General features: G+C 37.6%; 1 protein-coding gene across 2 annotated transcripts; it reads right to left on the bottom strand.

The window, feature by feature from the left end:
- Positions 1-319: 319 nt before the first annotated feature.
- AREG (amphiregulin) lies at positions 320-9,921 on the bottom strand. 2 transcript variants are annotated; one of them, XM_005891256.2, is made up of 6 exons: positions 9,594-9,921; positions 8,119-8,349; positions 5,314-5,515; positions 4,424-4,579; positions 2,379-2,490; positions 320-530 (listed from the first exon to the last, which is right to left on the bottom strand). In XM_005891256.2, the coding sequence occupies exons 1-5, from the start codon at positions 9,652-9,654 to the stop codon at positions 2,397-2,399; spliced, it is 744 nt and encodes a 247-aa protein (XP_005891318.1). In that variant the 5' UTR covers positions 9,655-9,921; the 3' UTR covers positions 320-530; positions 2,379-2,396. The 2 variants fall into 2 exon arrangements, with proteins under 2 accessions (XP_005891318.1, XP_014332321.1); XM_014476835.2 differs by having other exon boundaries at positions 2,391-2,490; positions 9,594-9,920.
- Between the last annotated feature and the right edge of the window lie 16,521 nt (positions 9,922-26,442).

The following is a 26,442-nucleotide window of genomic DNA, read 5'->3' as shown; positions in this document are numbered from 1 at the left end:
TCCCATGGACGGAGGAGCCTGGTGTCTGGTGTCCATGGGGTTGCAAAGAGTCAGACACAACTGAGCGACTTCACTTTAAGTGACTCTAGTTAATAATTTTCCCATTAAGAGTACTTTCTAAGAAAACAGTTAAGTTTTGAAAATAAACATCAAAACAGTAAAAAAAAAAAAAAAAAAAGGAAAGGAACTCCTTTTAAAATGATCATTTAAATGTTAGACAAATACCCTAAAGTCTTACAATCTCAAAAGTCACATTCAAACTCTCAATCTGTTTGATTAAAAAAAAAGTTTAATGAACTGTAAAATAAATACACTTCCATTAAATATTAAATAAATTATTTACAACTTGAAAAAATAGTTTTTATCTCCATGCATCTTTATGTACAGAAATAAGACTTAGCATTAAAAAGTGACAATTGAAAGTTTAAAACCATCAGAACGAAAAGGTTCTGTTTTCTTGGGATTTGCTGAAAAGAAGAACCAATGTATCACTTGCAGCTGTGACTTGGCAGTGACTCCGATCTGATACCCTGTTGGAAAATAAAATGAACTGTTAAAGACAGCCCAATTCCAACATAGCTTTGAGATAAGGTCAAAGAATAATCATCAATCAGAATTTCTGCCAATTTTTTTTTTCCCCTAGGATGTCTTGTGGAAAGTGCTAAAAGCTTTTCAGAGACAAACTAGCCCTTCTGACTTGAATCTGTCTTTCACATCTGCTTCAGTTATATGCATACTTGGGTAGAAGACTGTGTGTTCAAACCTGTTTCATCAAATTCTGTTTATTAAAATTGCAGCACTGAGAATAGTGATGAGAAATAGTTTTCCTAACCAAATCCATGAAGCGGACATAATTAAAAACAAAGATTAAGTGGCTCAGTATATTTATGATATACAGTTAATTTAGGATAATTAGTACCAAGGGCATAATAATAGTAGCTACCAGTTAATAGGTAGCCACAATATGCCAACACAGCATATTCCTTTTCCTAAAGTCATTCCGGACCTCCTTTGAGAAATTTCAATTGCACTAAACAACCAAAAATAAACTCTTATTCATGCTGGTGACTTTAGCTTCAGAACATTAAGCCAATTCATTAATAACTTTTGATGAATAAGTATTGAGTATAGCACTGGCATGGATAATTATCTATTTCATGACTTACTGAGCTAATTCTGTAATAGGCTCAGAACACAATGCCTGTACTTAACCAATGCTAAAGATAGTGTTCTTCAAGCATCTGGAATGTTAATAAAAGATGGAATCGCAGACTTAGTAGATTTAGGATTTGGCTTAGAAATGTGCATGTTTAGCAAGTATCTCAAGTAATTCTTAAAACAATCGAAGGCAAAAAATAATATTGGGCTGGCCAAAAAGTGCATTTGAGTTTTTCTGTAAGATTGTACGGAAAAATCCTAACATACTTTTTGGCCACCAATAACTTGAGGATGTGACCTCTTTCCAAAATGTCTGAGGAAATGGAGTTCCTTCTTTTGACTGACATTAAGAGCGTCCTTGATCTCCTTGCCTCCCCCTTCCTGTGGAAGTTTGCTTCATCAGCTGTTGACTTTAGTTGTCAACGAAATATCCCTCTCCATACTTTCTCCATACAACATGCTCAGCTCTCTCTCTTTACAAAAAAAATTTTTTTTAAAAAAATAGGAACTACAATCTGTACACTAACCAAGTTACCTCTCAAGTGTGAGCCCCTCTCCATTCCTGCTTCTTTTCTGTGCAAGGATATCCCACTGGTGTTTCTACTTCCTCACATTTGTAGTGCAGGTGCCCTGATGTTGGCTCTCCACCATGTGAGCTCAGCCTATCAGTTCAACCTTATCTCCTCCAACACCATTAGAACTAGGTCATCTTTCAAACCTTTCTAAAATAATCTAGCCCATCTCACACTATTGATCTTCCTTTCCACTTATAATCACATGTCCCAGTCTCATCAGTTCTTTGAGGCTCACTTCCAATGCCATCCTCTATCGCATCTTTTTCTGCTCCCTAAATGCAGCCCACTGGATTCTATCTCTCCTTTGCTGGAAACTCCTCATATTCCATTAGTTCCTTTTTTATGACATATATTTTACTCCCCCTGATATTCTTGTTTCTTGCATCTTTTTCTATCTTCAAAACACTAAGCTCTTTGAGAACAGAATTTGTGTCTCCTTCACTTTTCTATCCCTTGGCATAGTAAGGACATGGTCCGTTCTCAGTATGGAACTGCAACTCAAGCTGAAAGAATAACACCTTTGTGTAGCCAATGTTCATAGTGTACCATTAAGAAAACTTGCTTTTCTCATTTTTCTTCAGATAATAGACGTTATATTTTTAAAATTGTAAAATATTATTTAAAGATATCTTTTAAAACTCCAACCTGCAATAATACCTTCAGTTATGCTACAGCATGTGCATTTCCATTTTCTTGTCGAAGTTTCTTTCGTTCTTCAGCGACACCTTCATATCCCCTGAGGTATCGTCTTCGAAGCCTTCAGAGAACAAGATATTCTACTATCATCAAAGTTCTATTCATATATACATTGACTGGGGTTTCATGAGCACAGGGAATTTCTTTCATGAGTCCTATGGACCACTATACATTTAAGGACCACTCCACCAAACCCAAAAAACTAAACCCAGGTAAAAAGTATCACAATGTTCTTTTAAGGGAATCTTTATGTTGATTTTATATAAACATATTCTGAGATTTAAACAAATGTGCATTGGGATGCAAACTTTTAGAAGGCATGAAACATATCCATATTTTTCCCCGAAACAGCACAATTGCAGGCACAGCTGGAAGAAGATAGTATAGTTTTACCACAGAAGGGCTGTACAAACTAATGTAAATGCTTAGGTTTTGTTTTTTTATATACAGGCTTAAAAACAAATTGATTTTATTTCTAAATATAATAAATATTTCTAATTTATTGCTACCTGATACTCAAAAAACTCAATGGTCTGAAATGTTTTAGTGTTGCTCAAGCAATTCAATTTTTATTAGCTTTTTTATCTACTAAATGTTATTATTAAAATCTTAAGAACTTTTGTTGTGATGTTTGGGAAAAAACTGATTTCAGTTATGTAAAAGCAGCAACTGTGTCTTAGGCTGGTATTTGCGATGTGTTTCAAATACAGGGAAGAATACAAGAGAAAAGGAAAACATGACAAAGCTTTTCCATACTTTTCCAAAGGATTATTAAATATTTCAATTTGAATAATTATGAGTTTTTGAATAATTCTTTCAAAACATCTTCCCTAACTGGCAGTTTCTTCTTCTGTCATTCTACGTCAAATAATAATGGTGTCTGAGTGTATTTTTCCTAAACACACTGGCATATCATATCGGGCTTGAGGTACCAACAGACTGAAATAATTTCTCGGATGTGCAAAACAAATTTAAACCACACATCAAACTTTACGTGCATCATAAAATTGTGTTTTACCTGGCATTTTATCATTAGCTGATATGAGTTTAAAATAATAGTAAACAATGACAGAAGATAATTCCTTGTTTCCTGAATGGCAGGAGTAGTAGATCATGTATACAATCCAGTTGTTAAAAGTAATTTACCAAGACCTAAAATTAGAATAATGAGTCTTGCTTTTCCCAAGCTCCAGTAGCACATGAGTCATTACAGAGCCATTCACACCCTCCCTGAAGCTCCTTAATCTACTGACTTTTGTTTGACAGACAATGCCATTTTTACATACCCACCAGTGGCTACTACCTAGGACAGTCTAGTTCAAACATTCATTGGTCATGAAGTGAAGTAAGTGATCTGTTATTATGAGCACAGGGAAGATACTGCTAGAATGAAACAGTAATAGAATTGTCCCTGCTTCCTACGCCATGCCATATGGAGGAAACTTTTTTTTTTTTTTTAGTAATTGAATTCCCATACTTCATTTGACAATAACAAAATAGGCATAAGCTCGAATAAGTCAGTACCATGCTATCAAATTCCTAACTCAGAATTTTGCATTCTGACAGAAGCAGAAGACATCTTTTCTTGGCTCCTGGCTTGAAGCTCTTTGTGACTTTTTAGTATCAAAGCAATGTCTCTGACAACCTAGTTCCTATTAGCTTCTGGGGAAGCTTGCTTAAGCATAATATACTAATAGAAGATATTAACAATCTGAGATTCAGAAGTAGCCATGAGCAGACATATAACATGAAACAAAACCATCAATTTTTAAGTTCAAGAAAAGGGGTTCATATATTAAGTTTCAATGGTGGCCAAAGGAATACATTTAACCATATTCTGTGAATTGTCAATGAAGGGTAAAGATACGGCCAAATATCACGTACCACTAATAGAATAACTCACGTAAAATATGATACCACATTGAGATAGAAATCCTGAAAAAAATCAACCTGGCATTACTTTATTAGGGATTTTAAAGACATGCCTTACTTACAGGATTGTAATAAAAACAGCAATAGCTGTGAAGGTCATGGCAGAGACGAAAGCAGCTATAGCTGCTAAAGCAATTTTTGATAAATCGCTGTCGACCATGCTCTGAGTCTTCATGGACTTTTCCCCACATCGTTCACCAAAGTACTCTGGATAACATCTGCAAAGAACCCACATTTTAAAATTATAATCACTGAAAAGATTCCAATAATCACATTTACTTTCCAGATCACAAACCATCATTAATTCTAGCATTCAAAAAATCAGTCCAGGCATTTATTTGTATTTCAAAATGATGAGCTGTAGAATGCATTCGCGCCTAAGGTGTATTAGTATAAGAACAAGTTGAGATTAGTCTGAGTGTGATATTCCAAGAGGACACGCCTTTTCATTCTTTGTGCTCCTTGTATGACCAACTGATGAATTCAGTGGCTTGTTATGCAGCTAATACATTCCACTACCATTTAATGTGCTAGCAGCTTTTAGGGAGAAGGAAGCAAGAACAACATTAAGTGAAAACTACCTTAGTTCCTTTTTTATCAAGAGGTTTTGTAAAATATATATTGCGAAATGATGATTTCCACCAGGGTTCAGCAAACTATTGCCCACGGGTCAAATCTGGCCATTTGCTAGGTCTTTTATAGCACGCAAGCTGAAAAATGTTTTTTTTTTTTTTTTTTTAACAGTTTTAAATGGCCATGTTTTAATTGGTTATATGATAACCGTACATAATCTTGACCCACAACAACCAAAATATTTCATATCTCCTTCTTTAAGGAAGTTTGCCAACTCTTGGTTTATACATTGAAAAAAAACACAAATGGTTTTCTGCAACTAGGGGTTTCATACACAGTGTTAGAAATATAGAATTCCATATGATTTAGGGTAACTTACTGGCATGATACTGTTTCCAGTTGCTCTAAAAATGTACATTTTCCATGAATGCAGAAATTTTGAAATTCTGTATCACACAGATTTTTCTTCTTTCTGTTTCTTCTATTTTTTCCATTTTTGCCTCCCTTTTTCTTTCTCTTGGGTTTATCTGAAGTCTTTTCACTTTCCGTTTTGTTTTTCTTAGGCCTAACTACCTGTTCAACTAAAAAAATAAAAAAGAAAAGATCTATTGACAAAAGTCTCTCTTCACGTGTAACACCATTTTGAAGACATGAGAGAAAAATGTCCTAGCAGTAAGTTCACAGGGTAACAGCCGTATCAGTCTCATTTTTTAACACAACTCATATACAATAATTGAACAAAGACAATATCTGTATTATGTGGCACTTAGAATCTGAACACATTTGTTATTTTATTAGCTTAAAAACATATTTTGATTTATTTGTATCAGTATTACTACTACTGATAACAGGAATAATAGGAGTTACTTGTCTAAGAAAATCCATGAAATATTTTAAACATTTGTTTTTACTTTAATTCATACCAGGTTCTTGGTAACAAGCATTAATTTAATTAAACCCAAATTACAGTTGAATGTATTGTTACTATCCACATGATACAGATGAGAAAAAGTAGAGTCGAGTAAAGACAAGTAAATTGCACTAAAACAGTAGCTAGAAAATGGCAGTGCTGGAATGTTAAAGCCTATTAATACCCAATTACATTATGTTTTCTCTAAGTGGGGTTTGAGTATATTTGATGATTTTCTTTACTCATATCAGTCTTGTGCTATCATAGTTGGGAATTGGTGTGTTATTACCTGAGGTGAAAAGAACAGAATTATACATTAGAGTTAACTTTCTTCAACTCCCAGATTACAACAGATTATAATTAATTGATACCTTCTGGGGGCTAATTTCTATAATCAATCTATTTGAAAAACAGAGTCCAGAAATATTTGTACTTGATGCTTCATGGGTTCATCCTAACTCTTCAGATTCACAGAAACCTTTGTTCAGTGTTATAGCTATGCAGGGTATAGTTTACCCACACATTAAACATAGGAAGGAGGAGTTTCTATGTTAGAGCTGTGCATTTTGTCTTACCTAATCTCTGCATAGGTTTATCTGAGCAAGTATTTAGTGAACCCAGAGAAAAGAGTCATAAAGTCATAATAAAGTTAGTCAAAATGGTTCTGCAGTGCTCAGTAAATAGAGAACTCTAGAAACATAAGGAAGGGTAGCAAAGCTGGAGCCCTGTGATTAAGGTAATGAAAAATTAAATACTTTGAGTATTTTAGCAGTCATTATATCAACATTAACAATAGTCAAATTAGGAGCAATGTTTAATAGGTGGCTATGCAATTTTTGTGTTGAAACTTCCCTCTGATGATAAGAAAAGTACCCCAAATTAGAACAGTTCCTCTAACAGAGACAGTTTAAATCGATATTACAGCACTTTACAGATACATTACAAATTTTAAACAGAGACAGTCACTATGCTGAAGTGCTACAATAGACATTATCTTCATGGAGCAATTTTCACTGTATTTTACAGTGTATTGTAATTTTGGCCCCTAACCATTTTCATTCATCACCATCAATTCATTTGGCCTTATGAAATGCCAACTTGAAACATCTTTAAGAGAAAAATTTCTAGAGTCTTAATGGTCTCATCTCATCCCCCTCCCAAAATAAGAAATGGACCCCTTTCCCACCTTATGTAAAAGCACATAAGGGAGGTGTGGAGCAAGGGAGGAAAATGGAGTGTTTGATAAAACTTTTCCCACCTGCCACTGTCTTCATGTTATCACTTGCTATTCCTTCACCAGTTCTGGGAGCTAGACAGAGGGGAGGAGTCAGGGAAACTAAGATCAGGAAAGAGGACGCTTTAAACCCTGCCTTCATAATGGATGCTCCTAGGATATTTAGATTTGATTTACTGATGACCTCATCTGCCCTCAAACTCCAAAGTAATATGAGAGTAATGAACAATAGTGACCTCTTACTCTGGTACCCTCATTTTAAGTAAATGCTCTTTTTGAAAAATCAGGTAACAGCAGAAGAGAAGAAATTATAGGTCACTATTATTTAACCGACAATTGAGATTTAGGGTTAAACAGAGATGTTAGTGACATAAAATCCATGCATATTTGTTCTTTAATATTTCCAGAAAGTGATATTACTAATGCCAATGTTGCAACACAATACACAGTGCTAAGATCCAATCATTCTTTTCCCATTACATCTTTCTGTTCCCTTACCTGGGTCTCCTGCACTGCAGGCAGATTCTTTACCAACTGAGCTATGAGGGAAGCCCTATTTGTGTCCAACTGCAGTTATTTAGAGAAAAATGGTGGTGGGGAGTGGCTATAAAAGCTGATATAAAGTATATAGGGTTGGTTGATGTCTACATTGGTTTTTCACATCGGGGAGTGGTCATGTGGCAGAGTATCTGAAATCCAACAGATTGGAGTTTCTCATTCTGGCTGTGGAACTTTGGGCAAAGTGCTTAACCTTCTTAAGCTTCAGTTATCACATCTGTAAAATGATAACAATTCCTACTTTATAAAGTTGTGAAGATTAGACTTACCAGACATGAAACGTTTGTTAGAGCTCCAGACACAAAAGTTGTGCCTACTAAAAGCTCCTTCTATCTCAGTTTCCAGCTTAACTAGCAGGATGCACAACAGTCATACACACAAGAAAGCCACTGGAAGATCTTGGAGAGGCTTTTCTTGAAGCAGCTTTGCTCATACAAACCACATATCTTATAGGCTATACTGTCACCTTCTCCTCTACTCACCTCTGACTGAATCATCTACAATATAGCCAGATATCTGTGGTTCATTATCATACTCTTCTGCATAGTCATAGTCGATCACGGAGGACAGTTCGCCACCAGGAGGCGTTTCACTTGCAGAGGAAATCTCACTTCTTGAGGTCACCTCAAATCTGTCAGCACTGTGGTCCCCAGAAAATGGTTCCCCTTTTCCAGAGTAGGTGTCATTGACGTCTAATCCAGCAGTATAATGGGCTATGGGAGCGAGAATAAGAGAAGAAAAGAAAAAGTAAAGCGGGGTGCCTTTTCTCTCCAGTCAATTCTGTTCGGGAGGAGTGTTTATCTTCAAAGCAGTGACGGCACATGTGTTATTGTTTGCGATTGAGTCACTTATGAAAGCTGCTTCATACTCTGCCAACAAGCAAACTCAACTGTCCCAATTACAGAGCTTCTTTTATTTAGGTTTTCTTTTCCACAGATAATCTACATTAATTTCCACATCAAAAACCCACCAAATAGGCAAATTAATGTAATATAATTATTTAAGAGGTAACATCTAAATATGACCATAACTTCATATATATATATATACAATAGAATGTTACCTGTTCCATTTTAATAAACAGATTCTAGAGATAAACCCAATATCTTTTTAACACATGCAGTACCTTTTTAAAAAGAGTATGCATATCAAATGTAAAAAGTAATATGAATAGTAGTTGGTAATAAATTTTCTTACTGTCATTGTTTCTTATTATTGCCCTCACATAGAGAAGAAACTAGGGACTAGGTAAGACTTGGGGGCCAGTTTCAAGCCCCTGCTTTATCGTTTGTTGCTTAGTGGCTAAATCTTATAGGAGTATTTTGCGACCCCATGGACTGTAGCAAGCCAGGCTCCTCTGTTCAAGGAATTTTCCAGGCAACAATCCTGGAGTGGGTTATCATTTCCTTCTCCAGGGGATCTTCCCAACCTAGGGCTTGAACCCTCGTCTCCTACTTGGCAGGCGGATTCTTTAGGTCTCAAAACAGTGTCAGAGTGGTGCTTTTAAGTAGAACCTCTTCCTGGGACGATGCCAGGCCCTCTAGAATGGTAAAAACAAAATCACTTGACAGAGGAGACGGAGAATTTAGGTAGGAGATAGGACTCCTTGGTCTGGGACTTCTCTTCTGCAAGATCTCTAGAAATCACTTTACCGCTGTAAAAGGAAGGGTATGGATTACAGGATCTCTAAACTCCCCTTCCTCTGGACTAAAGTGAGAGTACAAAGATTCTCAGGCACCCTCCTGCTGGCCTGGAACCTCTAAGACACCCGGCCTGTTTTTTCAGCCTCCATAGGAGGGGCCGGTATGTCGATTACCTCCCATCGGACAGAGTCGGGGGACACCCAGGGGCTGCTTTCTTTTTTTTTTTTTTAAGAATAAGCAGCAAAATCCAAGAGGCGACCAGTTTGGCCTCTGTGGGAGAAGCTCCGGGCAGCTCAGAGCCGGGATGTCCTCACCTGAGCCAAAGATGAGGAGCGACAGCACCACGGGCGCCGGCGGCAGCAGCGGGGCTCTCATTGGTCCCTCGGAGCGGCGGCGTCGCGGTCTCTGGGGCAACTCGGCCGGGAGCTGCAGGCGGGAAGAGGCGGTGGTGGCCGAGAGCTGGGACGCTGGGGGCCGCGTGGCCGAGCTCGCAGGCCCGGCCAGCCTGGGGTACTGGAGGCAGCTCCTGGAGCTCGCCTCGCGATCCCTGGGCTCAGGCTAGGGCACCAGGTGTGCGAACATTCCGGAGGTGCTGCGCGCACCTGCCGCTTTATAGGCCGGGCGGGGACCCGGGCATCGCCCGTGACGTCACGCCGCGGCGGAGGGTGGAGGCGGGCGGCCTCCCGGGAAGAAGTTACTACCCGAAAACCACACACGGATGCCAGGCGCCCCACCTCCTGAGAGCGCAGAGAGCCGCTGGAAGGAAGTGAAAATTAAACCTCTCGCTGCAAGCTGAAAAAAAAAAAAAAATTACCAGATCCATACAAGGGACAGGAGTGGAGTTTGGGAGCTAGGAGCTGACATTCAGAAGTCCCGAACATTCAACACATCTGAAAATCCTCAGAATATACTTTGGTTGATCTTAGTGTTACCACAGACAGGAATTACCTAGAAAAAATTCCATTTTAAAATGTTGAAGTACCTTAAGATCAGGAGTGACTTAACAATGGTCCGATGTCTTTAACAATAACGGTCATAATATGACTACAGAGCCCACCTCCTAATGAGAAGCTGCTTTATTTACCTTATCTCACCCGGAGGCCCTTCCCCACCCACTGTGAAGTGGTCAGAATTTCCAACCACCTCCCGTCCAATTTATTTTTGTGGCCCAGGGACCCATCCTTGTCAAAATTATTATTTATTGATTTTTTTTTTTTTTTGGCAGAACAATACACTAAAAATATTACCAATACCACCTCACTCAAAACCTAGGGAGGTCTAAGTATCATCTTCCCTGTTTTACAAGAGGGACAAATGTCAGCTTTACAAGGCAGGGAGGACTTCACACAGCTGGTCATGGCAGGAGCCAGACAGATTCATCTTCAACCTCATCTCACTCTTAAACTCTCTTTCCACTCTGATAAAAGGATTTAGACTAAACTTCTCTTTGAAAAGAGAATTTCTACAGGAGAATAATATTTAACCTAAAGGAATAGTCTCTGCTGATAGCATATTGGGATTGGATGACGAAGAATGGTGGCCAAGATTTTGCTTCTGGAATCCCAAGACAGAATGAGCCAGCTTTAAGAGTCCATTTAGAACCTAGCAGGGCATTTTAATCATGACAAGCAGATGAAGTGAAGAGAGAGGGAGAGATTGATTAATTTGACTAACTTCTACATGGAGACAACTCCAGAACTTGATTTTTCATGACTTGAAGAAGAGAAAAAAGCATTGTTCTAAGTATTTCTTTGTCCTGAAGGTATCTGTCTCTTCCGTGACTGTTCCAGTAAAACAGTTCTTTTTAGGAATGTCGGTCACAGTGGTACGTGTCCTAATTCTGGGAAACTTTTTAAAAAGTTATATATTTTTTAATGACATGTCATAATAATGTAGGCTAAATAGTACTTTACATTTAGTAGGATAAAATAGAGTCATGACTCATGCCTTTGCTTCTATTGGACATTTGTTGAGACCATATTTTGTGTATTTCACTTGTTTTCTGTTTTATGCAGGGAGATAATTAAATGATGACCAGTTCCCAGTAGCTCAAGGAGGTGAAAGTCAGATGCAGAGTAAAGTAGGTCTTTTATATCAGATAAGAAGGATTGAGTGCCATGAAAAACCAGGATGCAGTTTAGTTTTGTTCTGTGTATCATGGAGAGCATTGTGGAAAGACGGAGAGGTCACTCAATGGTCTTCCCAGAAGCAAGTGTAAATGAAAAGAATACCTGAAGACAAGGTGTGACCAAGAGTGGAAAATAAGATGAGAAAGATGACCCTGCCCATTCCAGGGTGAAGCAGGGGCCTGCATGGTCATCTTTTTTGGTGGATGAGGTGACTGTGATTCAGAGAGACTCACATTCTTACCAGCAGATTTCAAAAGATGGTGGAGATTTTGTTTAGCATGCAGATTGTTGCCTAGGCTGGTATATCTTTCTGCTCTCATAGGTTTTGATTTTGTTCTCATCTTTCTCTTCCTCTCTTCTTACTTTCTTCTTATTGAAAGTGAAAGTGAAAGTAGCTCAGTCGTGTCTGACTCTGTGACCCCATGGACTATACAGTCCATGGAATTCTCCAGGCCAGAATACTGGAGTGGGTAGCCTTTCCCTTCTCCAGGGGATCTTCCCAACCCAGGGATCAAACTCAGGTCTCCTGCATTGCAGGCGTATTCTTTACCAGCTGAACCACCAGGGAAGCCCTTCTTCTTATTGAGGTGAATGCAAGTTGTGCACACCTATCATCAAAAGTGTTTCACTTTGAAGTGAAAGTGGGCTCTTTACATTGGAAATTGTCTTGTCTTTTTCCAGTTGGAAATTTAGAGGGTGGTAATTTACATTGGTGTGGAACATAACATAGCATCATAGGGACTGAGTGCTTAATATCAACTTAAGATTCAAACCAATTGAGTTTTCATATACAAATTCCACCATATAGTAAATTACTTAATATCTGAAAGACTCTGGATTCCTCATCTGAAAATAAGAATAAAGATACCCACATGCCGTTAAGCAGATTAGGTAAGATACATAAACAATAGCACAGATCCTACTTGTAGTGAGTACACAATAAATAAACTTGACTGTTATTAAATATTATTAACCTTAACATTGTGATAGTTACACTATATTAATCACACTGAAGAACTAAGTGACCCTTAGAAATGTAGCTACTCACAGAGTAAGTGATCAGTAATCTCCTCCAATACGTTCAAGCCGTGAACTTTGTACCCACTTCACATTAAGATTAAGCATTTTGACATTATGGTGCATCACAGGATATCATGTGGTGTCATAATAGTTGCATCACAAAGGCAGCACCCCTTGATGACTCATGGCATTCAGGAATACATGCATGAGAAAGAAACCAACCCCATATAAATGTGGGATTCTTTACATTCTGATTGCTAAGTTGAGACCAGGAGGAGTAATTTCAAAAAATTCAAGTAGAGAAGTAACTCTTTTTATCCTAATAAATTAATAATTCCTTCATTTGTTTGATATTAAAGGCAGCCCCAAAGGCAAATGTTCCTAGCGAGTCACACACTCTTTTGGTGCCTAGTATCTAGAGCCTGATGATATTTTATACGTAGAGTGGAAAGAAACTCACTTTGACTCTGCTAAAAGATATTCTATAGAACCCACAGTAGAATTAGTTTTTGTTCATATAGCTGATTTTGAAATTTTACAAATAGCGTCAGGGTCTGAGTAAATATTACATCATGGTCATTTTTATGAGTCAACATATGAACTCTCAAACTAAAATTAAGAAATTCTCTGAAATATAAGCAACAGTTCACGTATTATTAACAGATGCATTAGCTCCATTTAGATGTCTATAATTTTCTACTTTTCATTTTGAAAATATCCACTCTAAAGAATATGTAATTTCTAGTTCCTTCAAGAGAACTTTAATGAACTTGATTGTTTTAATTTGACAGAATGAAATAAAATTTCTTGCTCTTTGTATCCTTCACATGATGACTCTTCCAGAGCAAGGACCAGAAGATGGGACTGAAAGTCATAAATGATTTGATACAGTGGGAACTAAGTAAACACAATATACATTGATACATGTGCCAAAATCAGTCCTCTAGGTAGTTCATTTATTCATCAAGTATATTTTGAGAACTAGATATTGCGTTAGAACTTTAAATTAGTCAGTGTCCTTATTTTTAAAGTCTTTACATTCTGTTAAAGAGAAACACACAGTAACCAAAGAAACAATACACAAAATAAATTTAGGTAGTGAAAGTGCTAGAAAGGAAATAGAATGTGTGATGTAGAGAACTTGAATGGTGGAAGATGAGATGAAGAAGCACAAGGAAGCCCCTACACTTAAGTAGTTCGTATTTTCTCCCTAGAGGGAACGTGGCAGGATAAAATGGGGAGGATTATCCTATAGAATGATAATAACAATATCTAAGAGCAGAGATAGACTTGTGAGCTTCCCAGGTGGCGCTAGTGGTAAAGAACCTACCTGCCAATGCAGGAGACCTAAGAGACACAGGTTCGATCTCTGGGTCAGGAAGACCCTATGGAGAAGGAAATGGCAGCCCACTCTAGTATTCTTGCCTGGAGAACCCCATGGACAGAGGAGCCTGGAGGGCCACAGTCCATGGGGTTGCAAAGAGTCAGACACCACTGAAGTGACTTAGCACGTACACACACGGAGATAGACATAAGCAGTAATGAACAACAGAGACAGGCATATACAAGAAGAATGAGGAACACAGAGGCCTTAAATTGGACCTCAAACGTAGACTATGTTAGGACATTGTAGAAAAGTCTATTCCACTAATCATTTCTTAAACAGCTTTCTTAGCAGTGCTAAACAAGAGCTGTCTTTAGTTCTTAAGCAAAGGTTAGCTGATTGGAATCATCTGAGAACCTTTACAAAATTACTCTCCATTTTCCTCTCTTGATTCAGTATGTCTGATGTGAGTACCTGGCCTGTGTATTAAAAAAAAAAAAAAAAAAATCTTTCAGGAAAATTCTGGTGTGTACCTCTGATTAAGAACTACTCCACTAAGGAATACATAGGCAAAAAAAATCAAGGTACATTCAGAGAGATTATAAAACAGTGGGACTGCATACTCATAGAGATGGAAGATTTGTTTGAAACATAAAAGATGGAGAAATGTAAGGAAGCATGTAAGTGAGATGAAGACATTTATCTTATATCTAAGAAACTCATCCTACAAATTTGGATACTTTCAATTTAGTAATGAATAGGGAACTATTTTAATGTAATATGTCTGAATATATGAAAAAGAAAAAATCCACTTTGCATATAATCCTTCAAGACTCAGTGTCTCACAAGAATGGAGTCACATCTACACCAAATTATTATGGGTTCTCACTAACTCAATTCTGAATGTAAGATTAGAAAACTAGATGTCCATAACCATCATCATACACTGAGTTAGGAAGCATGTATAATTTTGGTGTGCTGTTAATCCTTTATGAATTTAGGATTTTAGGATAAGATCTGACATTTTATTATTTCTTAAAAATATACTAAGGTCAAATGGTTGAAGTATATTAGAGTCCTATAGAAGATTTTTATAGTTTACCAATTTTAGTTAATAAATAATGATATCCTTAATTTATTTTTTCCAAAATTAAAAAATATGTTGTGTGAGCTTAATCTTCCTTTAATGCATTTCTACTTTCCTTAGCTTCTTGCATTTTATTTTATAAATTATCATTCCAGTTATCAAAAATTCAATATTGTGTGATGACCTTTTTTTTAGATGTGGAACTTTTTCAAAGATGTGGAACTCTTGTTGTTATTGTTCAGTAGCTTAGTCCCGTCCAGCTCTTTGCCGCCCCATGGACTGCAGCACGCCAGGCTTGCCTGTCCTTCACCATCTCCCCAAGCTTGCCCAAACTCATGTCCATTGAGTCAGTGACGTCATCCAACCATCTTGGATAGTCCTCTGTCATCCCCTTCTGCTCCTGCCTTCAAACTTTCCTAGTATCAGGGTCTTAATGAATAGCTCTTCACATCAGGTGGTCAGAGTATTGGAGCTTCAGCTTCAGCATCCATCCTTCCAATGAATATTCAGGGTTGATTTCCTTTAGGATTGACTGTTACTTGCCTTCTTTTACTTAAAAAATTGACAACATATGCATACATTTAGTAATTCAATGGCAATATTATTAATGATACATATTTGATGTTTCTATTATCACTTTAGATAGTCTCTCAAGCATTCATGCATTTTTAACAAAGCTAGGTTGTATTACATATAGATTTTGTTGTATTTTCCCATGATCACAACAGGCTTTTTTCCCCCTGAGTTCAGTAAGAATAGCAGTTTTTAAAGATCATAAGTGAAGGAAATACTATTTTGTTGAGTAGACCACTCATGTACAGTCTGTCCTAGGCAGGGACAAATTAAATCACAAATAAAATGACCTTTGTATGTCATACTTCCCAAAGCTTTCTGAATGTATGCCCTGAAATTATGTGACCAGAATAAGAAGAAGGTAATATTGAAAAATACATATACACGTGGAACTCATGGATAAGGAAAAATTGAAAATATAGCCATATGTTTTATAAACATTTTTAGTAATATTCCTGAAATCAATATTTTCATCCTAAATCTGGATTTTGGGCTTCCCAGGTGGCACTAGTGGTAAAGAATCCTCCTGCTAAAGCAAGTGAAGCAATAAAAGTGGCTTTGATCCCTGGGCAGGGAAGAGTCCCTGGAGTAGCAAATGGCATCCCACCCAGTATTCTTGCCTGGAAAATTCCATGGACAGAGGAGCTTGGTGGCTACAGTCCGTGGGACTGCAAAGAGCTGGACATGACTGAGCACACCTGGATTTATGTGCTCCCAGATGATTTTGCCATTTGCTGAAGATTCACTCCTAGATTTCCTTTCTTCCACAGAAACTCTAAAAATGATTAGTTTTGGTTACTTCTTAAGGTAGCAGACATTCCAAGAAGATACTTTTAATATCAAATTGCTAGACAATTTTGAGATTCTCAAGCACTATCTTTTGTGACTGTAAAAAATATATTTGACTTTTCAACAGTACACTTGGCCTGAGCAAAGCTAATATAATAGTGGGGAAGTGTTACATGATAGCAAAAATTTTTTAAGAATTTTTTTAAGAAATATAAATGTGATCAAATGTTTCCATCTTAAAAATAGTATTTACTAAAATTCTTACATTTATTGAAATAGAAAAAGGAAAACGAGACTTTGAAGATATGTTTTGCCTAAAATTACTTATTTGAAGAAATGCATATAGTCTGCACTTTTAAAAGTTACTTTAACTGCCAGATAGTTAAGGATATAACTTTTAAAAAATTAACTATGTAAAATTTTATGTTTCTCAGTTTTGGTAATTTGGAGATTTGAAAATATGTCTATACATGTTTATAAAATTTGCTTCGTTTTTTTCCTTAACAATATTGCAACCTGCACAAAATGATTACTGTAATGGTATTTTACTGGGAAAAAACTAAACAAGTATTGTGGCTTTATTTTGCATTCATAGATTTAGGAAGGTAGCACATATAAGAGGAAAGAGAAAAGAAGAGTGTAAGTCTACATTTTTTAAAAAATCCATGGCTTATAAGAGTAAAACCAAGAAAGAGTTTTATAGACATATATTAACATTTTTGTATAAAACATTAATAAAACTGTGTTCAGTATGAAACTTTTAATAATATATTTACAAATATTTATATACATATCAAATATAAATAGGTACATGTAGATATACATGAACAGAAACATTCTGAAAGGATATAGAAAGAATGTCAACAATGTTAGTCTGGTTAAGGAATTCATTGCTTCTCTGTATGTTCTAAATATGTGTGCAAAGATCAAATATTACTTCTTTTTTGTTTTTTACGTTAAAAACTCCAATCCAAGGCAAGAGAATGATTTTCCAAGCAAACTGATTTGACATGATTTCTATGATCAATTATTTTGTTTTTTCCAATTAGGATGTCAGTTTTGAAAGACAGTGATCACTGAAGCTGTCTGCTTTTCCCCATCCTTCCTTACCCTTAAACAGTTGCTCCTGCATTTGTGCTGTCCTCTGCTGGGTGGAATCCAGGAGGTAGAGTGAAGAGGTCAAGACTGTAACATTTGAAGCTGAAACTACTGGATTTCAGTACTGTCTTCTTTTTAAAATTTATTTATGTTTAATTGAAAGATAATTGCTTTACAATGTTGCGTTGGTTTCTGCCATACATCAACATGAATCAGCCATAGGTATACATATGTCCCCTCTCTCTTAAATCTGCCTTCCACCTCCCATCCCTCTAGGCTGTCACAGAGCATCAAGTTGAGCTCTGTGTATCCAATTCCCACTAGCTACCTATTTTACACACGATAATGTATATGTTTCAATGCTCTACAGTCAATTTCTTACCAACGGGTCAAATGATTTAAATGCTTTTGTGGATTTAGCTTTCTAATCTCTAAAAAAGGAGACGATGATAACCACACCTTAATCATAGGATTGTTGTGACGTTTAAATGTGATAATGCACATAAGACACTTGGAACAGTATCTGACCTTTCATAATTGCTCAAAGATCTTTTGTATTTTTCTTATGATTAATATTGACACAAATGAAAAAAGTACTGGAGAATCCAATGAGAAAATTTCAAAGCCTATTTGTGGATCGGGATAAATAATTGAACACTGTTCTAACTGATTTCATAACTTGAGAACCTCTGCTTACTGTGACAGATAAGCCTTTAAGAATTCAAAACTTTTTTAGAATGATGAAAGCAACATGAGTGAGCCTTGTATTAAGGTCCTATTGCAAATAGCTTGTACTGCTGACTTCAGATGCATGACATTTCCAGAGCCTTGGAAGAATGAATGTGTGTGCTGTCGTGTCCAACTCTGTGAGACCCCATGGACTGTAGCCCACAAGGCTCCTCTGTTCATGGAACTGTCCAGGCAAGAATACTGGAGTGGGTTGCCAGTTCCTACTCCAGGGCATCTTCCAACCCAGGGATTGAACCCTTGTCTCTTGTGTCTCCTGCATTTGGAAAGTGAATTCTTTACCACTAACACCAACTGGGAAGCCCTTTCCAGAGCATTACTTGTTTTTAAATGTGCAAACTCTATGTTTTTCAGCTGTGCAATATTTTCCTACTATATGATGTCTTCATACCATGATACCATGATTTCACAGCAAAATCAGGCCATTTCTGCTGTGAGTACATTGTTTGTTGGTGAAATTTCTTTTTTCACCATGAACTAACCCAACTAGGCAATTTTTCAATACTAACTACCCCATCAATAATTTTGTCCTAGACATTATTCAGTATCCATTCCTATCTCTTTCCTTAGTAATAGAACCCTGATGTTATTCAGATGGCAATATGTACAATTTAAATAGAACATTTCCCAGGTTTCCTTGAAAATAGTGGTGACAATGTGACTAGATTCTGCAAGTCATGTCTGGTGAACTGAAAGCAGAAGTATGGGTAGAATTTCCGGGAAGGCTTCTTGAAGGAATTTGGTGAGGTTAGGAGCCACACTCTTATTGTGCTTTCTTTATTCCTTTCCTTTGCCTGGAATATGGATGCTTGGCAGCATCCCCCAGAATTGTATGGAACCATAAACTGACCCTGAATCTGAAGGCATGTGCTAGAATGGTGGGAAAGACAGAAAGAGCCTGAATCCCTGATTTGGAGCTGCTGCACCACCTCTGTACTCTTTACCTTAGAAGAGAAAACTTTCTATCTTGATTAAGTTGCTGTTATTTAAGCTTTTCTGGTGTGTGGTTTTCTGAGCCCAATATGAAATGATTTGGTAATCAGACACTCTCGTATTTATAGCAGTATTCCCTTCCATCGCAATGTCCTCAAGCTAAAGACCACAGGAGCACAGCTGAAGGGAGGGGGAATGTACACCCGAGTACATGGGTATATGAGTAAAAGATGGTGTCGAGTAAGTTTTAGAAAGGACAGAGAGGATCTGGGCTTGTGTTAAGTAATTTAAGGGAGGACATTTTTCTCTGAATTGGCAGCTGTCAGGAAGTGGGCATAATTCTATGGTTGGATATCTTGGTCTTCCATAGAAGCAGTAAGGCTAAATCTGTTAATTGTGAAGGCATCCACAGTCACACATAGTAATCAGGATAAGAGGATGTGTGGTCACTGCTGTGGCTTGAACCACGTTCAGGTCTTGTCTGTGTTCAGGTGGATTATGAGATGGTCTTGATTTTGCCATAATCCATGATAGTCATACAGTGACCTTATTTGATGTTGCTGTTGTGTGAAATTTTTAATGTTCGGCAGAACATCAAGGCCAAGGTGAGAGTACCAGGCCAGCTCCTGGATGTCAGGGGCTGCCTTTTTCTTTGTCACCTGTAATAATAGTTGGTGTGGGTTAAGGGCTCAACTGTTGGTTGAATGAACTGAGTGGATTAACAAGTGTTTAGTAAACAAAGTAAGAACCTCCAGTTACTATTTTTATTTTACAGTGGCTTAGGTAACATTTGGATACACTTACATCATTTTTTTTAATAATTTTTTTTCACATAAGAAAGCTGCATAAGGACTAGATTAACATCGTTACTAAAGCTAAATGAAAGAGACACTTGAAAAGATACCAAGAATGAGAATTACCATATCCAACATGGGTCATATGTGAGGACAGGGGCAGGGATGTATTCTCTCCATCTGTTCACCACTCTTAAATCCCAGCACAAGTTTATATGCGTTGCATATTCTCAGCAAATGTTTAACATTATATAGAGGTCCTGAGATGAGAACAGAATCCACTAGGCGTTTCCTATGCTAAAAAACTGAAACTATTAGTTTAGGTTTCCATTTCCTTTACAGGTGCCTCTGACAGGAAAGAGTACATTTAAGCTGTAAATATTATCATATAATTTAGATAACATGTATTTAGAGCTTATACTCCTAAGTACATTTTAGACTTCATGTCATTTGGTCTTCATAAAATCCTTTAAAGTATGTGTTATCATCCCCACAGAACAGATGAGAAAATCAAAGTTTCAAATAACTTGCTAGAAGGCTGCACTTTTATTTGATAGAAGTAGGATTCAAACCAAGGTCTCTTTGACTTAAAACTCATACATTTAATCATTATTATATATCATAGTCAGCATAGCACTAGGCATACAGTAGATGATCGTTTTCTTTTTTTTTTAATCAGTTTTATTTTTGGCTGTGCTTGGTCTTCATTGCCACGCATGGACTTTCTTGCGTTGTGGTGAGCAGGGGCTTCTCTCTAGTTGCAGTGTATGGGCTTCTCACTGCAGTGGCCTCTCCTGTCACAGAACACTCTCACAGGTACTATAGTGTGGGCTTTGCTGGTTGCAGTGCATGAGCTCAGTAGTTGCGGCACACAGCTTTAGTTGCCCCACAGCATATGGAATCTTTCCAGACCAGGGATCAAACCCATGTCCCCCGCACTGGCAGGTGGATTCTTAACCACTGAACCATGAGGGAAGTCCTCAACAAAGGTTTTTAAAGTTACTTGCTTGGTAGACCAAATACTAGTGATATCATAGTGTAAAAGAACCTAGAAATAAATTGACTTTAAAATTTTTCTAATTGATAGAGCAGAGAGCAAACATATAAAATAACTCTAAAATAACTGAAAATAACTAAAAAATCCAAAGGACCACAAAAATCTAAAAAATCCAAAAAAGCTCACAGGACTACATTTACTATTTTAGTAAAACTGAAAGACAAATGTATCAATCAGAAGGGTGATATAAGAATGTCAAAGTTGGCTCTCTCCATTGGAACACATTTCCAGGAAGGATTTTCTCTGGCCCAAGGAGTTCATCTCTTTCATTCTGATAGCTGACACATCATTACTGAAAAAATAGATATATCTATTTCACTCAGTCTAATGCCTGAGTGATCTCTGATTAGAATTTGTCTTCATAGGTTGTCCAAGGTCAGTGAAGGTCAGAAGATTCCTGTAACCAAGCAGATCAGCAATCACAATTCTCACTGGAAATTACTAAATTGACATCTGGATTTCTACCTCACTCTGTGTAAGTTTGGTTAGACTACCTCTGAAAGTCAGATTTATCCTTCAAAAATGGCCATGATGGTGTTCTGAATGTGTAAGTCATTCATTCATTCAATGTATTATGTATTACCTGTTACATATTATATATTACCTATTATGTATTATTACCTATTATGTATTATTCTGCATTGCCTATATCCCAAGAACTGTGATAGGAATGTAAAAATGAAAAACAATTCTTCTAAACAGTTTACAGTGCAGCAGATGGACACAGATGAGAAGCAGATGACTATAATGCATTGTGGTAAGTGGCATGACACTAAGGAAAAGACGTGGTACCCTGAGATCTAAAGAGTGTGGAAAGGTAGCCCAGACTTAAGAGCTGTAGCAAGGCATCCTGGGAGAAATGATATCTGGGAAGAATGAATTGGCCTCGTTAGCTGAAGAGTAGGTGATTGTGTAGATAAGTCTGTTGTGGGAATGGGGGTGAGGGTCAGGAAAATGCTTGTGTTCCATGCAAAGGTCACAGCACTCTCAAAAGCCCGTGTCTCGTTGGGACCCAGGCATTAGGTACTGACAGCTCTGTCTGGGCCCATGTCAGCAGCCTTACGACATCAGATGAAATAGATCACCTGAGACATATTTGATGTTTCATCCTTATAACAACAAATACTCTTCTTCTCTGACCTCTTTTCTTTTACCCCAGCCACATAAACAGACAGGAAGCCAAAGCCCAGCAGTCAGCAGCACTCCTCTGGACTTGATCCTCTATGATGTCATCGGGCTTTGTTTCCTCGTGTTTAGAGAAAGACTGTGGAAGCGTTGCCGTGGCAGTTCTGTTAAACATGAGTCATTTTGGACACCTTCACATGTGCAGCACTCTTCATTGAAGAGATATCAGTTCGTGTACTGTTTGCAAACAGCACAGAGTTCAGGGGTTTGGAACCTGCTCTTGGAAGCCTCAGATATGGTTCTGTAAAATGGAGGAGGGATCAAAGGTTGGCTTTCACAGTGCATTCTTTAGGATTTCAACATAATAAAGGTGAATTTTAGCATAGAATAGTATTGAAAATAGTATAGCTAATAGGGAATATCTACATACCCTACCTATGAAAGCTTACTTCTTTGCCATTTAATATTGACCTGCGTTCTTCTCAACACAAGGAACAGAGTGGTGGATAATGAGGATGAGATTCTGTGATGTCTCCTAAACCTGTAACATGTCTTCATGGATTTAAGAATATTTCATTCAACCTCTTATATACTCAAGATGTCCAGATTGTATCTTGGGAAAAAAAAATTTATGTATGAAAGAAAAAACACATTTTAATAAATATAAAACAAAACAAAACAAAAAAACCCACACAGAACTGAGTGAGCCACCTTAAATTTTGGGGCCACCTTAAATTAAAAATAACTGACAATGACAGAATTTAAAACAAATTGTCTCATTCATTTCATTGCTAAATTTTCAAAGTAATTATGGGAGGTGGCTAGATCAAATCAAGAATAAAAATGTGAATAAAATAATTCAGAAAGGCCTTCTGTCTCCACTACTGATTCCTCGTGCCATTTCTCTGATGTTATCACTAGTGTCATTTGGTTTTTGGCTCTGCCGGTGGTTTTTATAGCTTTATATATTACAGTTGGAGAAGGCAATGGCACCCCACTCCAGTACTCTTGCCTGGAAAATCCCATGGATGGAGGAGCCTGGTGGGCTGCGGTCCATGGGGTCGCTGAGGTTCGGACACGACTGAGCGACTTCAATTTCACTTTTCACTTTCATGCATTGGAGAAGGAAATGGCAACCCACTCCAGTGCTCTTGCCTGGAGAATCCCAGGGACGGGGGAGCCTGGTGGGCTGCTGTCTATGGGGTCGCACAGAGTCGGACACAACTGAAATGACTTAGCAGCAGCAGCAGCATATTACAGTATTAGCTCTGTTCTTGACTTGTTAGTTTTAGGTATTATTTAGTTCTCCAATGAAGGAAAAGAAATGTAATATTTCACACTGTCTCCCAATCCCATTTGTCCCTCAATTTTTTTTAAGTTACATTGTAGTTGTACTTTATCAGTTGCCTTCATGACTTTACTGCATTCTTAAAACACTGTTTTGGATTTGTTGACTTTACATAGAGAATACTGACTCCTTTCAAGTAAAAAATTGAAATGTGTTCACTTTACTCTTTTTTCACTTTTTACTTCTTAGTCTCCTTCCAATGATCATTGTTTAAGGTTACCCCATTTTATAAATTTGAGATCCTATTCTGTTACTATAGTTAGTGTCATTTGAATGTTTATATAGATGACTTAAAACTTAAAATAAATACATAGTATTTGGGACATTATTGAACTGAGCAATATGTTGCATCTGTAGAGGAAGAGATGTCGTTTGCATTTCACCACTCCAAAGAGGACTTTCCTAGCATCTGTCAGTCTATCTCAAAGTATCTTCAGTTTTCTTCTCTTCTTATAGGTTATAATCAGCTGTTACTCTTTCTTGAATGACATACCATCCTCTTTCATGTTCTCCTTATTTAGCTTTTTCTTTCCCTGGAATATCTTTTCAACTAAACTTTTGCATTTTTTCTTTTGAACTTTTCATTTCATACTGGTGTATAGCCCATTAACAATGCTGCAGTAGCTTCAGGTGAACATTGAAGGGACTCAAATGTATCTCCATTCTCCCCTAAATCCATCCCCCACCGCCAGGCTGCCACATGACGTTGAGCAGAGTTCCATCTGCTATACAGTAGGTCCTTGTTGGTTATCCATTTTAATATAGCAGTGTACATGACCATCCCAACTCCCTAACTTATCCCTTCCCTTTGGTAGCCTAAAGTTCATTTTATAAGTCTGCGAGTCTCTTTCTACTCAAATAAACTTTCTGACATAAGGTGTATGAGCTGTTAGTTGTCCACATTCTTATACATCTTAAAATGTATTTTCTTTTTCATTTGACTGTTAGCAGTGTATCAAATTCTAATTTCAAAATAATTCTATTCTGGACATTATAGACACTGCCCATTGCCTTCCAATGCCCTGTGCTGCTGCCGAGAGGATTACCATCATCAGTCTGACTCTCATGCCTTTTAGGACACCTTTTGTCTCTGTGAATGCTTTCAGGATTTTTCTCTTAGGACATTTGGTTATAGATTTGAGATATTGTTTATAAATCAAAAAGAAGACAAGCATTCTCTTTTAAGATGAATTGTTAACATTTTTGTATTGTATGCATTTTCTAGTTTTGATATAGTTGAGTGTCACCTGCATGACTTTAGGAGATGATTTGAGATACATTCCTGATCAGATGCAATGATTTTTTTCCATAAATGATTGTTATTTAAACCAATGACCATCATATTATTTTTTCTTTCTACATGTCTCTTAATACCTTTCCATCTCAGGGCTTTAACTAACTTCAAAAGCAACTCAAGATAAGGAGGAACTATGTGGGATACAAAGAAAGAGCCAGACTTGGCTTTCTATAAATGTACTGTGTACTATGTCTGAGTCATAATCATCTTGTTGACTGTTTACTTTCCCTGTTGTCAGCACAATAGAGCTTACACCAACGGCTTGGAAGTGAGTTACACACTATTCTTAGTTTATTACAATCAGCTCTTAATAACTTGGGGACTCATTAGATACTCTGTGAACTGGCTTCTTTTCCTTATGTGGCCTGGAAATGGCCTTGTGCTGGAGCATTAGACCTTTTTAAAACCAGGACTTTTATCCCAGTGTCAAAGTGTAAATAAGGGAAATGAAGAAATTCAGTGGACAATTGTGATGCTTAACGCAGGTTTAAAAACTTGATCAGTCTTCAGTGGGCCTAGAATTCTGTGGCCTTTGGTACTTTCTCTTAAAATTCTTTGATGTTATTAGAGTGTAGCTTTAGCTTTTGGCTAAAGTGTTGATGAAAATGATAATTAGTTTAAAAAGGGGTATCTTGATTCTTAAAGGAGAATCTAACAATTTAGAAGGGATTATACTCTTTATTGGAGAAGGCAATGGCAACCCACTCAGTACTCTTGCCTGGAAAATTCCATGGACGGAGGAGCCTGGTAGGCTGCAGTCCATGGGGTCGCTAAGAGTCAGACACGACTGAAGTGACTTAGCAGCAGCAGCAGTAGCAGCAGCATACTCTTTATGTATGGATGTGAGAGTTGGACTGTGAAGAAAGCTGAGCGCCGAAGAATTGATGCTTTTGAACTGTGGTGTTGGAGAAGCCTCTTGAGAGTCCCTTGGACTGCAAGGAGATCCAACCAGTCCATTCTAAAGGAAATCAGTCCTGGGTGTTGTTTGGAAGGACTGATGCTAAAGCTGAAACTCCAATACTTTGGCCACCTCATGCGAAGAGTTGACTCATTGGAAAAGACTCTGATGCTGGGAGGGATGGGGCACAGGAGGAGAAGGGGATGACAAAGGATGAAATGGCTGGATGGCATCACCGACTCGATGGACATGAGTTTGGGTGAACTCCGAGAGTTGGTGATGGACAGGGAGGCCTGGCGTGCTGTGATTCATGGGGTCGCAAAGAGTCAGACACGACTGAGCGACTGAACTGAACTGAGCTGTTACCTGATATTCTTTGTGTTTCTTTAATGTACATTCATCTAATACAGAATATAGCTAATCAGTGAAATGCAAACTAAAACTGCAACAAGCTATTGCTTCACATGTTAGAATGCCCAGTATTAAAACCACAAGCAATAAGTGTCATCAAGGATGTGAAGGAAAGGGACCAGTTTTGCACTGCTGGTGGGAATGTAAATTGGTATAGCATTATGGAAAATAGCATGGAGGTTCCTCAAGAAATTAAAAGTAAAACTGCCGTATGACTTGACACTCCCACTTCTGGGTATATATATATGAAGGAAATAGAATCACCATTTTACAAAAAAAATCTCTTTTTCATGTTCAGTGCAGCATTACTCATAATAGCCAAGATGTGGAAACAACTTAAGTGCCCATTTTTTGATGGCTGAGTAGATAAAAATGTGATGTGTGTGTGTGTGTGTGCATATGTGTATCACATACGTATGCACACTGTGCTTAGTAACTCAGTTAAATCGACCTAAGCACAGGTCGATTTTTGCGACCCCACGGACTGTAGCCTGCAAGGCTCCCCTGTCCATAGAATTCTCCAGGCAAGAATA

The sequence above is a fragment of the Bos mutus genome, chromosome 6 (genome assembly GCF_027580195.1).
Source record: "Bos mutus isolate GX-2022 chromosome 6, NWIPB_WYAK_1.1, whole genome shotgun sequence".
NCBI lineage: Eukaryota > Metazoa > Chordata > Mammalia > Artiodactyla > Bovidae > Bos > Bos mutus.
The sequence above is the reverse complement of the archived record's forward strand: the minus strand, read 5'-3'. Positions and strand labels throughout refer to the sequence as shown.

Excerpts from the sequence above, each read along its gene's own strand:
- AREG (XM_005891256.2), bottom strand. The coding sequence starts at position 9,654 with ATGAGAGCCCCGCTGCTGCCGCCGGCGCCCGTGGTGCTGTCGCTCCTC. Across the intron at positions 8,350-9,593 it reads GCTCCTCATCTTTGGCTCAG|CCCATTATACTGCTGGATTA; the intron begins GTGAGGACATCC and ends TCGCTCCCATAG. Across the intron at positions 4,580-5,313 it reads CTGGAAACAGTATCATGCCA|ATGTTATCCAGAGTACTTTG; the intron begins GTAAGTTACCCT and ends GGTTCTTTGCAG.